Source organism: Canis aureus, chromosome 1 (assembly GCF_053574225.1).
Source record: "Canis aureus isolate CA01 chromosome 1, VMU_Caureus_v.1.0, whole genome shotgun sequence".
Lineage (NCBI taxonomy): Eukaryota > Metazoa > Chordata > Mammalia > Carnivora > Canidae > Canis > Canis aureus.
The window spans coordinates 93,582,572-93,596,738 of NC_135611.1; the positions used below are offsets into that span (position 1 = coordinate 93,582,572).

Sequence of the window (14,167 nt, forward strand, 5' to 3'; positions counted from 1 at the left end):
CACACACACACACACCGTCAGAACTCTGAGAGTTGCCTTATCCTGTGATGACCATCCCATGGCTCTCTTCAGCATCCCTGCCACCAGGAGCCAAGGGTGGCTGGGAAGTAAAATCTCAGATCCTCTCCTTGCCTGACTACACTTCCTGCCACATTTGTGTTGATGTGGCTGTAACCTAGGTTGGTAAGGGACAGCTGGGGAGGCAGCCCCCTAATGGGCAGTGGGGACAGAGCTGTCGCCTCCTATTCTCTAGCATAGACTCCCTTCCTGGACAAAGCCTGGAGAGAGAAAACAGGACCAGCATCTCTCTTTCATCTTCCCACCATTCCCTTGACCAGAAAGTGGTGAGTCTTTCATCTAATTTCCCTGTGTCTTCACCTCTTGCTGCAACAGAGTGACAGCTGCTATAGGTAATGGGGTGTCTTCCCTCCACTACAGAGAATCCTATGAGATGGATCTTCCATGCTGGGATTTGATATTATAATGAGGAGATGAAAGAATATGAAACATTCTTTCTCATGATAATAGTCTTTCCTGCTACATAATCCTGCATTTCATGTAGAAGTGGAATGTTAGTACATTTTTTTCTTTAAATTCCTTCTGTGACAAATCCTAATCTCCCAAGCATATGAATACCTTGGCCTAGCAGGGCAAAGACATGTGTTTGCACAAGAGTAACATTCAGATTACTATCTTATACACACAGAGAGACTTAATTGGAATTATAATATGCATATTTTAAGTTTTATATTTTCAGGTATACAAATAATAAATGACAACAGCCTCATCATAAAAAACAACTGACTCACTGTTTTATAACTTACTTCCATCATTTCAAACCATAGTTGTATGTCTTACTATTTTCCCATCTAATTCAACATTCTGCTGAAATACGTTCTTCAATACCTGAACGGTGTTCCATTGTCCAGTGTATCTTTACACATGTAACCAATCTTTAGCCAATCCACTTTATGAGATAGTGAAACTGTTCCCAACTGAACTGGAATGGACTGCCCCCTCCCCTCACTTTTTTGGAATAAATTTGTAGAGGTAGAATGATGGAGTTAAGGAATACACTTTTGTTGAAAGATGTTACAAATTGGCTAATTATCCTCAGAAAAGTCATAGCACATTTTTAGGTCTACCAGTAGTATGTGACGCTGCCCATTTCTGCATGCTTTCTCTAAGTTTACAACTTATAATGTTAGAATTATGCATTTTAAAATGTTTTATCCTAAAATACTTTTGCTTAACTAGCAAACGAATATGGTTTAAGTTTTCCTTTCCTTGAGTCCTTGTGAGTCTGAAAACTTGTTTATTCTTCAAATACACATCAGCCATTTGTATTCATTACTTCAAATGGTATCTTCAGATGAGGAAATGAGGTTGAGAGAGGTTAAATGACTTGTTCAAGGACACACAGCTTCTATGAAGCAAATAACTATATATAGTTATATATATTCTAAAATAAAATGAAATTGTTCTTCAGTTTGTCAAAGTAAGCAATAAAGCCCGTGGGCAAAGTTCTGTTGAATTCAGAGTTCAAAGACATCTAAACAATAAATAAGCCTCTTTGGGCCAGATCATCTTTATAAAATATTGCTTGGAGGATTATTGTGAAGATTTAATTACTTACAGTTCTTTTACATCTTAACGTATAGTCACGAGAAGAATTAAATAAGGAAGAGACTGCTAAAAGAATGTCTGAATATGCTGACACCATTCTTCTTACCACCCATCGGTCATGAATGGCTGCACAACTATAGATGCTGAAGGAGACTCTGGTACCCCATGACCTCCTTCTCCCCATCACCACAGCACGAGAACAAAGCAACCAACTGTGTATGTTTTATGATGGTAGGATGCAACCAGCATACTATTTCTGGAGTTGATCAGAAGCTGATGCTTTACTTTTTGTCTCTGAATGCTTTCATTTCTGTCCCAAGTAATATATAAGCCCACACTGTCACCTGATGATGTAACCTTGTATGGTAAAGTCAAAGTCTCCTTTCTTTAATAACTAACAAGAGAGTTCATGAGTCAACAATTAAGGGCAGTGGCGGGGGGTGGGAGTGGGGAGAGAAGAACAGTAACACTGAAAGAAATGAATGCCAGGGTTATTTAAATGCTAAAATAAATAAATAAAAAATACAAAAAAGAACCCACACTGGCAAAATGTAATATATTAAGAAATGCTTTACAAGGGAAATGCCTCTTAACTTTTGTCCAATTTGAGATCACTTGCATCCATGACTATCATAGTCAATGAAAATAAAATAATAAAACTGAAGCCCTAGGGGTCTCCCTAAGCATCCTTTGGTCCCTCCCCAAAGTGATGCTTATCTTAGGCAAAGAAATCATAGAATTAGGTGCCAGTAGCAGCAAAGGAGAGTGAATTCAAGAGTTCAGCCACTGCCCTATAAAATGTAGGCAGCTTCCACCTGAGCACAGCACTTCAGGACACCCTAATGTCTCCTGTTTTTGGACGAATGGACTCCTGAAGATCTTGAATAAAGCAACTCAAGTAATTTCCCTGTAACAAATCTGTATTTGTTACCTCCTATGGTGGTGGCTTCATGCACAGAGTTGGTGCATTTACCTAGCATTTACCTAGCCAGACCGCCTAGTTCACCTTAATTGTCTTCCTACTAACAGAGGGAACTGAAGGAAGTTACTGACCTTCTGTTTGCCTTAGACTCCTCAGCTGTAAGATGAAGATGATGATGACACACAATATCTTATCTGATTCTTCCAACAGTCCCTTGAGGTAACCACCATCCCTACCACATTCAGTTGTTGGGAGGATCAAAGGAGTTAATATGTGCAAAGTGGTTAGAGAGGTGCTGGCACATGGTAAGTGCATTGTGTCTGCTTATTAATTATTTTTTATGGCCGCCTAAAGTGGAACCGCCATGGAGCAATGGCATAAATGCAGTTTATTATTCACTTGGCCCACCTGCTTTGAACTTTTGAGATTCTTGACTTTTATATCTAATTTAGAAGATTTTTATCATTTCAAAATGAGTGTATGCATTTTGGCTTTATTCGTCTTTTCATATTGTGCTATTTTAAAATTGCATAATTTAAATAAGCATAAAGCAAGTATGTGCTATATATGAGCAATTACTGTTGATAAATATGCAAGGGTTCTCGTGGGTCTGATGTAGCTCAGGGTACGTTCCTGACAGGCAGGCCACAGGAGAGAGGGAGTAAAAGATGTCAGCTCAGGTTGACTCCAAGTAAAACCAGTACTGGTGCTGATTGTGAGCCAGTCAGTAAGCCTCTTACAAATATTGTATTCAACTCTTACAATACCCTCATGAGAGAAATAATATTAATGCCTCCATGTTACAGATATAGAAACTGAGTCACAAAGAAATGTAAGCAACTTGCCCAAAGTTACCTAGCTGGTAAGTGATGGTACTGGGATTTAAACCTAAATATCCTACCCACAAAACCCAGGTGTAGTTGTTCTACTCTACCTCAAAAAGTTGTCATGTACAAAATTCATCTTAGGTCTTCCACTTTTTTTTCTCTCTTTAGGGCCTGTTTATCTCTTAAATACAGCCCTGCCCACAACTGTAAGGAACATGAATATGCTTATGGTAAACACTCAGGAAAATGCAGAAAGATGATAGAATGCAGAAAGAATTGAACGTGCTATTATATCACCCAAAGACCACCATTGTTAAAATTTTAGCATATGTCCTCCGAGACTTCTTTCCGAAGTATATGATTTTGTTGTCTATGTTTGCTTTACATACCTGTGACCAATTATATACACAATTCAATCTTCCTTTTTTCCTCCTAATATTATTAACATCTGCTATCTCATGCAATTAGAAAGTTCATAAACTTCCTTTCTATAGGCTACATAGTGTGCTACTGCATGACAGTTCCATGACATACTTGCCATTCCTTTCATGATGGACACCTGAGTATTTCCAGCTTTTCTACTGTGGGATGGCTATTTCTGGCCTCTCTTTCTTGATAGTTTCTCTCCTTCTGACATTTCCTCAGCTCCTGCTCAGGCACACAGTGACCTTGGTACCTTTCTATCCTTCCTCTCTCAAAATTTAGTTTCTGGAAGGGAGCTGCCAAAGTCATTCATACTAACGTGTACGTGGTTCATAAAGCTGAATGATTATCTCTTGAAGAAGGCTTGCATCAATTTCAGCCAAAGGAATGAAGCTCTAATTGTGGGGGTTTAGTCACTAGACAATCCAGTTGGGAAGCTCCCCCACCCTCCCCATTCAGAGAGTAGCCTCCACAATAGCAAAGAAAAGGTGCAGAGCTTACCTAATGTTAGGAAAGCTGACAGCAAGGCAGCCTGGAGCTGCAGAGGTGGTGAGGTGGGGAAGGAAAGGAAAGAGTTTGCATAAGTGACGGTGAAATAATGGGGTAGAAGAATAGAAGAGAACTCGAAAATTCACTTAGCCTCGCGGAATATATTTGGCACCACTTACCCAGTTTCTCCAACTCCCCTGTTTGCCTTTCCAGTGCCTTTGGCCTTAGGGGCGGGCCCACCTTCTCCCAGCTGGGCCGGGTGCTCAGACCTAATTGCTCTGCCAAATCTCACAGTTCGGGGGGGGGGGGGGGCGGTGGGGGGGGCCTTCGGCGGCCACAGAGCCAGTCAAGCTCTAAGGGGGCCCACTGCAAGCCCTGTGTCCACGGACCATCCCACTGGTGCCTCGCCTCCCGCTACTCAGAGAGAAGAGTTAGTAGTCCGGGTGGGGGCAGGGAGGGGGCAGCAGGCGAGAGCTCACGGAGTCCCGTTGTCCCCCCGCCGCCCCGCACTCTTCCCCTCCCGCCAGGGGCTTCAAGCTCTCCAGACGCCTGGCAAATCCGAGGCTGCTGCGGGGAGCAGAGAGCACCCACGACAGAGCCCAGGGTCCCTCACCTCTCCCCACCGGCAAGGGCTTCGCGGTGCCAGGGGTTGGCTCGAGGAGGGGAGGGGGTGTGCGGGAGGGGAGGGCGGGGGTGTGCGGGGAGAGGCCCAAACCACCGTGGCTCCGCCCACCTGGGCTCGGAGAGGAGGAAAGCCGACATCTGAAAAGCTGGTCTGGCAGGATTTAAAGAAAAAAAAAAAAGAAGAAGAAGAAGAAGAAGAGGAAGGCGAGAGAGTCCGGGTGAGGACTGGGCGGGCGCGGGGCAGCGGGCTCCCCGGCCCCCCCCCGCCCCGCCCCGCCCCGCCCTCCGTCCGCGCTGGTTGGCCCCGGCTCCGCAGAGCGCGGCGGCGGCAGGAGGAGCCGGGCGCGCCCGACGCCACTGCCTGCGAGGGGCGGCGGGCGCGGCGCGCGGTCTCAGGTGGCGGCGGGGACCGCGGCGGTGACAGCGACCGCGGCGGCCGGCGCGCACCCTCTCCCCGCGCGCCCGCATCCCGCCCCGCCGCGCCGCGGAGCCCCCGCCGGTCCCCGCGCGCACGGCCGAGCCCAGCGCACAATAGCGGCGGCTCCGGCGCCAGCGCCCGCCATGGGCAAGCCGGCGAGGAAGGGATGCGACTGCAGGCGCTTCCTGAGGAACAACTGGCTGCTGCTGTCCACCGTGGCCGCCGTGGTGCTAGGTGAGCGCGGGGCGGGGGCGGGGGCGGGGGCGGGGGCGGGGGGCGGCGCGCGCCCTCACGCGCTCCCGGCGCCCAGGCCGCGTGCGGGGCCGGCGGGTGCGCGGGTGGGCGAGGCGCGGCGGGGGCACCCGGGCGCCCCCCTCGGCCGGCGGGGTGTGCGTGCGGGGAGCACAGCTCCTCGGGGACCCCCGAATGATCAGAGGGGCTTGGAAGGGGGGAGGAAGCCCTCGGTTCTTCCCGTTTGGGAAGCAAACGTGGTTCATTATCACGTTTTCAGCCCTATGTGCTTTACCCCCATTCCCACCAGCACCACCAGCGCCAGCAGCACCAGCACCAGCACCAGCACCAGCACCGTGCTGCCGGGACAGGGATCCAGCGTGGATTAGGGTCCTCCGTTGGCCTGGAAGGAGGACCTTAGCCTCGGGGATGGCCGGAGGTCCCCAAGGGGAGGGAGGAAGAGGGTGTTGGCCGCTCACCCTGGGCCAAATTCTTGCCCAGACTCGGAGGTGTGCACTGAATGGCCCACAGGAGGTCATTGGGGAAAGAGCTAACATAACTCAGATGTCTTGCTTCCCCACCCTGGTACTCTCCCAGAATAGCCTCCTTGAGCTTCCTTGCTCTCCACGTTGTTTTTCTACTGAAAACAATTTTTTTAAGTCCTATTTGCTTGTTTTTAAACAAGGGTGTATTTAAATGATTCACACCTGACAGATTACTGGACTAAGTGGTGGTCTGAGCCATTGCTCAGAGGTATGAGTTGTTCCTACTTAGATCATGAATTTCTGTTTGCCTGTCTTACAATTTGGGTTCTGAGACGCACCCCTTTGGGGTTGGAGCCGGTCTCCTTTCCACTGGGAGCTCACACAGGTGGGGACACTCAGCAGGTGAGAGGCCTTTGAGATCCCCATCTTCCCTTTGGAAACAGGAGCTGGATTTGTGGAAAAGGGGGTGGACTGGTAGCCTCCCGACCTCATGCTCCTTCTTCTCCAGGGATGCTTCTGAATTTCAGAATATTTGGCATTGCCTACTCCCACTCTTGATGCTCCCCCCCCCAAAAAAAAAACCCTGTGGAAGTTAACGGAATCCTCAGAGTCAGATTTGCACCTTCAGAACCTTGTGCTAAAATAAAGTCAGGTTTCTAGTAAAGAAATAACATCTTGGAATTGCTCTAGCAGAGGCCATTTGCGGGAGGAAAGGAGAGAGGTAGAGAAGCAAGTGTTTCTTATCTTATCTGCTTAACTCTATTTCCCCCAAGGGCCAAATGGCTTAGGGGGTTTTAGGGAAAGTTTATCCTGCCCCCACTACATTTAAATAATACACCACGGAGAGAGTGATTTGATGTCTCTGCATCCAAACAGATGAGATGGCCTTGTTTGTTTTCCCAAGTGGTAAGAGTCCAGAATTAATTGTTAAGCCCTATTTAAGGATGGTTACTGGGTAACTCAAGGCTGGCATTTCCCTCCTAATTCCTTGTGAAAGTGGAATAATCCTGCCTTTTTAGCCTTAGGGGTCTCCAGAGATGCTCACCTGTTAATCAAGTGTTGAATACCACTGTTCAGCGTACCCATTCACGGGAGGCAGGTTTGGAAAGGATTTGGGGCAGTTGATCTGTGGCCTTAGGAGCCTATTGCATAAATACAGCTTCATTGTCTAGAGGGATCACATGCCCATTTTGCAAATCTGGCCTTTGGCATCAGAGCACTTCCCAACAGTTTTTTTTTTTTTTTAATAAGTGATCTTTTTTTTTTAATTTTTATTTATTTATGATAGTCACACACACACAGAGAGAGAGAGAGAGAGAGAGGCAGAGACACAGGCAGAGGGAGAAGCAGGCTCCATGCACCGGGAGCCTGACGTGGGACTCGATCCTGGGTCTTCAGGATCGCGCCCTGGGCCAAAGGCAGGCGCCAAACCTCTGCGCCACCCAGGGATCTCTTCCCAACAGTTTTAATCTGGGTGAACCACAGGAGCTTGATTCAGACACTTTTCTCAAGAAAAGAAACCACCATATAAAAGTTTCAAGTGCCTCACTGAAGTCTTTCTGGACATTTGCTCCTCCAGGAGCAACACAGGGCTGTCCTGAGGCTTCCCATTCCTGGTCTGAGAAATGTCAACCCTAAGCCACCTCCAGTGTGCCCATCACAGGCACCCCCTGGGGTCTTCCGGTTTGTTTGTTTGTTTTTTTTTTCTTGAGCACTGGGTCTGAGTGGAAAACATGCCTCGGTTTGTGTGGTCTGCGCTAGCTCAATTGTTTTTTTGTTTTTTTTGTTGTTGTTGTTGTTTTTTTGTTTGTTTTTGTTTTTTTTTTTGCGCTAGCTCAATTGTTTAACCAGAATGAAATTTCTGCTAACTTAAAACAGTGAGGCTGAGTCCATATATAAAGTCATAGTAAGTTTATTTTAAAAGTCTTTATTAATACAGAAAATCACAAGCACTCTCATGCAGCTTCTTTTCTAGACCTTTTAAAAGAAGAAACTGTTAAATTTATTACCTACCTTGACAGAGTATCATCTTCTGATGATAGCCATCAAAATGTTCGGTCCCCTCTGGAATTCAACAGCCCTGACACTTTAAAATATTTTGATTATTGAAATGAGGGGCAAAGGTTCTTATGAGCCAGCTTAAAGCCTCTGATTTTTCAAGACCTAGGATGTCAGGGGAAGTGCAGCTAAGGAGCGTTCATTTTTTTTTACAAAGATACGGCATTTTGTTTCGTGCCCTATGGCCTGATTTTCAATTCATTTAACAGGCAGAAATTCTGAGGGTAGAATTTCTGTACTCCAACCAAGAATTCTGTCCAAACAGAATCACTATGTATAAAAAAAACCCTGTGTCACAGCATTCTGATTCAAATGACCCAATTATGATCATGTGTACACATCTCCTTTGACTTATGATGGGATTAGGTCCCAGTAAGCCTGTGCTAAGTTGAAAATACCAAATATCATAATTCAAAAGTGCATTTAATATACCTGACCTGCTGAACACCATGGCTTAGCCTGGTCTACCTCAGATGTGCTCAGAACGTTTCCATCAGCCTGCGGTCAGGCAAAAATCATTTCACACAAAGCCAATTTTGTAATAAAGCGTTGCACATCTCACGTGATTTGTTGAACACTGTACTGAAAGTGAAGAACAGTGGTTGTTGGGTACAGAATGGTTGTGAGTGTGTGTATTGGTGGTTGACCTCCGTGATTACGTGGCTGACTGAACCGTGGCGTGGCTCCCATGCCCAGCGTCACAAGAGAGGATTGTACCAGGTCTCACTAGCTGAGGAAAAGATCAAACTTCAAAATTTCAGGTCTGATTTCTACTAAACAAGTAACACTTCTGCACCATTGTGAAGTTGAAGAACGTCACGAACTGTGTGTGTCACGTTGCTAAGGCGCTCATGCAATCCTCACCCCATGCACAGCATGGAGCTCAATCTTTCTGTCCAGGACGTGCTTTATTTTAGCCATCTGAAAAGCCTGATTTCCACCTTATGGATTTTCAGGACAGGAAGTAGATGTTATTTACGTTACAGAGCTGGCAAGCTTGTTCATTCTGAACAATTTTTTTCAGAGCAGTAAGGAAGCAAGCATTTATAAATTCAGATTCCATTGTTTGACATGGAGAACAGTTATTTCACGCTATATTAGTAATCCCCTTGCCCAAGCCTTGTGTCTCCTACTGGTAGCTCTTGCAGCATATATTTGGCAGTGCTACGTAGAGTCATGGTATATGCTCTCTTCCTCTGCGTTTTTTGTTTTGTTTTGTTTTTTAAGTTTCTATCTATTCATGAGAGACAGAGCGAGAGAGAGAGGCAGGCAGAGACACAGGCAGAGGGAGAAGCAGGCTCCATGCAGGGAGTCTGATTGTGGGACCCATCCCGGGACTCCAGGATCAGGCCCTGGGCTGAAGGCGGCGCTAAACCGCCGAGCCACCCGGGCTGCCCTCTTCCTCTGTTTTTATGTCTTTGAAGCCTCTGAGGACAGGGGCTGGCCACAGCTCAGGCTGCCCCTCACCTGTGCAGAGACTTGTATGTGGCAGCATTCCAGAATGTCTATCATTACTGATAAAGCTTGCTTGATCTGGCAACTTCCTTGCCTGGTACTGCTGGGCCTCTAATCAGCTCAGTCTTAGAATATATCTGCAGTAACCAACACTTAAATCATTTGTTCATTCACTGGAGACTGTTCTGAGCCTGGGCACAAGGCAGTAAACAAAACAATCAAAACCCCTTTCCTCATGGAATGTAATGTTCAAGTGGAGAGAGGTAAACAGAATGAATAGGTCAACTGCAATGTAGAGTATGTCAGATGGTGAGAGTGTTCTAGAGCAACAAAAAGCAGAGGGGCCTGGGAGGGAGGGGTCTGCTTTTAAATAGGGCTATAGGAAAGGCCCTGCTGAGAAGGTGACCACTGAATCGAGACTAGAAAGAGGTGGAGGAACACTGAGCACCACACCGATGACTGGGGAGCATCCTGGCTTGTTTGAGAAAGAACAAGGGATGGAGTGAGGGAGGGGAGGCAGGAGCTCACAGGGGCAGAGCAGTGGGAGAGTAGAGGCTCCCCTAAGGACTTTGACTTTTACTGGGAGGTGGGAAATGATTGAAAGTTTCTTAGCAGAGCACAGATGTGGTCTGGATGTATTTTAACCAGCTTGCCCTGGCTGCTGTTTTGAACATAGACTGGCAGAGGCAGGGGTGGAAGCAGAGCCGGGTTCAGGAGGCTGGTGGATTTGACCTACTATACATCTGACTTCTTATACTTCTCAAATCTCATTTCCATCACGCCTTAGGAAATATTAGGAAATACTTACGAAAAAAGTCAATGAAAACTTTTTGCAGCTATAAAATGTTGCATATATATATATCAGCCAGCACCATAGAAATCCCAGGCGCATATATATGTATATATATACACATATATACATATGTGTGTGAATGTGTGTATATGTGTATATATATAGGAAACTATAAAGTTGCCCGCCTGTGGATAAGGGAACTGAGACTCAACGCTCACAGTCACTCAGATGAAAACTGGCTACACCAGGTCCTCCTGTTCCTTTCCTTTGCCTCCTCTGGGCCACTTCTCTCTATCTTGCTCCCTAGCTCCCTGTCATAGCTGATCCTTGCTAACCCTCCTGGGAACCACGGCAGTGTGGCCAAGTGCCATACTGGGGTGGAGAATGAGGATTCTCCCTCTACACTCTGGTCTGTATCGTCTTTTTCTCCCCTGTGACTGGGAAGGGGCAAAAGCATGCCTCTAGGACTCCAGGAATCATAGTGTGCGCCGTTGGAAGAAGACTGCTCCAGCAGAACCTGCCAGACACACGAGCCAGGCTGGTCTCCACCGTGGGCTGAGACCTGTCCTTATGCAACTCTAGTTCATGAAGCTGCCCATTTCTTCCTTCCACCTTCAAAGTCTGCCTTTCCTACCTTCTATCAGAGAGGCTTGGCGTGATTGCAGCAGAGGGTATGATTGAGGGACGTGGAAAGTCAAAAGGAGCAAGGCTGCTGAAGAGGCAGAGCCAGATCCTGAAGGGCCTAGAATGCCATGCTGACGAGTTCGGAAATGGTCAGAGGGTCAGGTTGGCAATGACACAGTGCTGTGCTTGGTAAAAATCATTGAAGCAAATGTGTATAGCTTAATGGATCCTGGTAGGGCAGTTTTGCAGGTGGACAGACTGCCGAGGCGGTTTAATGTCTGTGTCCGGCAGGGAGAGCTAGGGGCCTCGGCTGTACAGCCTCAGTAGAAGTAGAAAAGAAATGACAGTACAGTTAACTCGAGCTGCTCAGCAGGTTAAGCTGATGGGCTGGGTTTGTTCCTGTAGGGAATGGAGGTGGCAATCTCTAGCAGAAGAGGGAGCCCCAGAAGTGGCACACTCTTGGAAAAGAACAATTGTGCTCTCCCACTGTGCAGCAGGAACATCTTCTTGTATGTGTTACTGTGCAGTTAGAATACACCCTCTTTTTTTTTTTTTTGCCTCCAACACCAATCCATAGGCCCCCCTGAACCCACAGCACCTGTCACAGTGCGTGGTGGGCTCAATACATGTGTTTTTTTTTTTTTTTTAATTTTTATTTATTTATGATAGTCACACAGAGAGAGCGAGAGAGGCAGAGACACAGGCAGAGGGAGAAACAGGCTCCATGCACCGGGAGCCCGATGTGGGATTCGATCCCAGGTCTCCAGGATCGCGCCCTGGGCCAAAGGCAGGCGCTAAACCGCTGCGCCACCCAGGGATCCCAATACATGTGTTAATTTGTTGAGCCATCTATGACCCAGAGAGTAAGACATTGTCGTTGTTTATTGAGTGAATAAATGAGGCCAAGGCTTAGTTTGAATTCCATGTCTTCCACAAATCCTCTTCTGCCTACTTCAGCATTCTCCCATATGCATCAGTAACTCTGGTCAACACTTAGTCTACATATATATTAAGCATGGTCATCCTTTCTTCCTCAAACTAGATTATAGACCCCTTGAGGGCAAAAGCACCCCTATTACCCCCAGAAGACTCTGGAACATGAAATGAGACCTTAAAGTAATGAGCCTTATTCTTAAGAGCTCTTTAAGAAAGCGTATCTGATATTTAAACTCTCTGGGCCTTTATTTCCTTATCAGAAAGAAGAGGGGTTTGGATGACCTAGAAGAGCAAGGATTTCATTCACGTGCCAGCTCCCTTTAGAGATAGTGGACTGTCTGGTGGGATATGTTTGTTGAGAAAGAATTGGAAACAAGTTCTGAAATTGATTACTGATGTCTGCCAAGGGCTTAGGAGCAGAGAGTAGGGGCATGTGTGCAGCTTACTTGTTGACCCTGGATTTGAAGATCTCTGCATTCCTTCTAGCTTTAATCCTTTTGCCCAGTGATTATATCATCCTCGTTCCTCAGTTTATTGCCAGGAACCAGAGGAAATCTTCCATGGGACACTTAGTGTTAAAGGTCGTTATGGGAAAGACAAAATGATCATGCTGTTGAGTCCATTGTAAACCTCTGCAACTTGAGTTTCACAATATAAATTGAAAAATAAATAAGTAAATAACGTATTTGGTATATTGGACTGTTACCAGGGCAGTATTTCATGTCAGCACAAGATTATTCAGGAATATGAGGTCTAATAACTTGTGTTCTTGCTGTATATGTGTATGTATATCTTGAACATAACTGCTTAATTAGATACCTTAGATAAGAGGTCCTTTGGCTGGCTTGACCCAAGATCCACATATGAAAGAATTAGAAAAAAGAATTTTCTGCTTTGAATGTCCATGCCTGATGCCTTTCATTTTTGAAACCAAATTGGAACCAAGCAGATTTGGGAACTCACTAAAAAGATTCTGATTTTTTTGTTGTTTTCTGCATGGTATATACCTCAAGTCTATCAAACCAAAATCCTGCACAAAGCTAGAAGAATCCAAATGTATAAAATGCATCTTTCAAAAATTATTAAAGGTGTTAGCCCAACACCTTATGTTGGATATACGTTCTTAATGCCATCTGTTGGGAGGACTTTTTTTTTTTTTTTTTTAAGATTTTGTCTATTTATTCATGACAGACACAGAGAGAGAGAGGCAGAGACACAGGCAGAGGGAGAAGCAGGCTCCATGCAGGGAGCCTGACATGGGATTCGATGCCGCATCTCCAGGATCATGCCCTGGGCTGAAGGCAGGCACTAAACCGCTGAGCCACCGGGGCTGCCCTATTGGGAGGACTTTGAAGGTAAATTGCTAAAGTACAGAGAAGGAGAAAAGATGGTATGTGTGCATGGGTATGTGTCTGTGTCTGTCTATTTAGTTTGATAGTCAGAAAACAAGATCAGAGACACTTGGGTGGCTCTGTTGGTTAAGTGTCCAACTTGAATTCAACTTAGGTTAGAATTCCTGTGATTGAGCCCCACATGGGGCTCCACGCTCAGCAAGGAGTCTGCTTGAGATTCTCTCTCTCCTTCTCCCTCTGCCCTTCCCCCACATTGGCATGCACGCACTCTCTTCTCTCAAATAAATAAATAAATCTTTCTTAAAAAGAGAGAAGATTGTTCATAGATATTCAACATCTTGTTAGATGTCACTTAATGTGAGACAGTTGGGTTTTTTAGTACAAAAAAAACCCGTAAAATCAAAGTCATCTACCTGTCAAAAATCTGAGCAGCAAGCATAAGAGATAAAGGACAAGTGAAGACACATGATGTTGAAAATCACTATGTGCCAGATCAGGATATGGTAAAGCTCTCAGATAGCTCAGGTGGTAGAAACCCTGGGCAGGTCAGACCAGGTATACATACATGGGATTAGGAATTCGCTATTAGAGTGCTTATGTGAGCATTTGCTTGTTGAGAGAGAAAGCTTTCCACATTAATTACTTGTGAGGAATTGTGATTACCTTTAGCAGAGCTGAGCCTCAAAGTAACTGTCCTGCGGGGAGTCAGCAACAGGCTGGCCCCGTGCCAGGGAAGCTCTGTTCGCCTGCAGAAGTGCAGATTTCCCCTGTGTCGGGGCTGGAGATCTGGAGTCACGTATGCTGTGAGGACTGGAGCACTCTCGAAGAAAATGAATTCATTTTCGGTGACATCAAGTGGCCCATTTTAAACACCCCTGCAGCAGTGTGTTAAAGTAGCAAGTGT

General features: G+C 46.0%; 1 protein-coding gene and 1 long non-coding RNA gene across 2 annotated transcripts in view; one reads left to right on the forward strand and one right to left on the reverse strand.

Annotated features, from left to right (window-relative positions):
• LOC144320471 (uncharacterized) overlaps nucleotides 1-5,168 on the reverse strand; it is a 42,868-nt gene extending 37,700 nt beyond the window's left edge. Inside the window, exon 1 of the long non-coding RNA XR_013386046.1 lies at nucleotides 4,467-5,168. This is a non-coding gene — a long non-coding RNA (uncharacterized LOC144320471). The remainder of the gene's footprint in view (nucleotides 1-4,466) is intronic.
• A 232-nt stretch (nucleotides 5,169-5,400) lies between these two features.
• Nucleotides 5,401-14,167, forward strand: part of SLC1A1 (solute carrier family 1 member 1) — a 79,674-nt gene continuing 70,907 nt past the window's right edge. Inside the window, exon 1 of the mRNA XM_077909084.1 lies at nucleotides 5,401-5,563. Within this exon, the coding sequence (XP_077765210.1) occupies nucleotides 5,473-5,563 (91 nt within the window). The 5' untranslated portion in view covers nucleotides 5,401-5,472. The remainder of the gene's footprint in view (nucleotides 5,564-14,167) is intronic.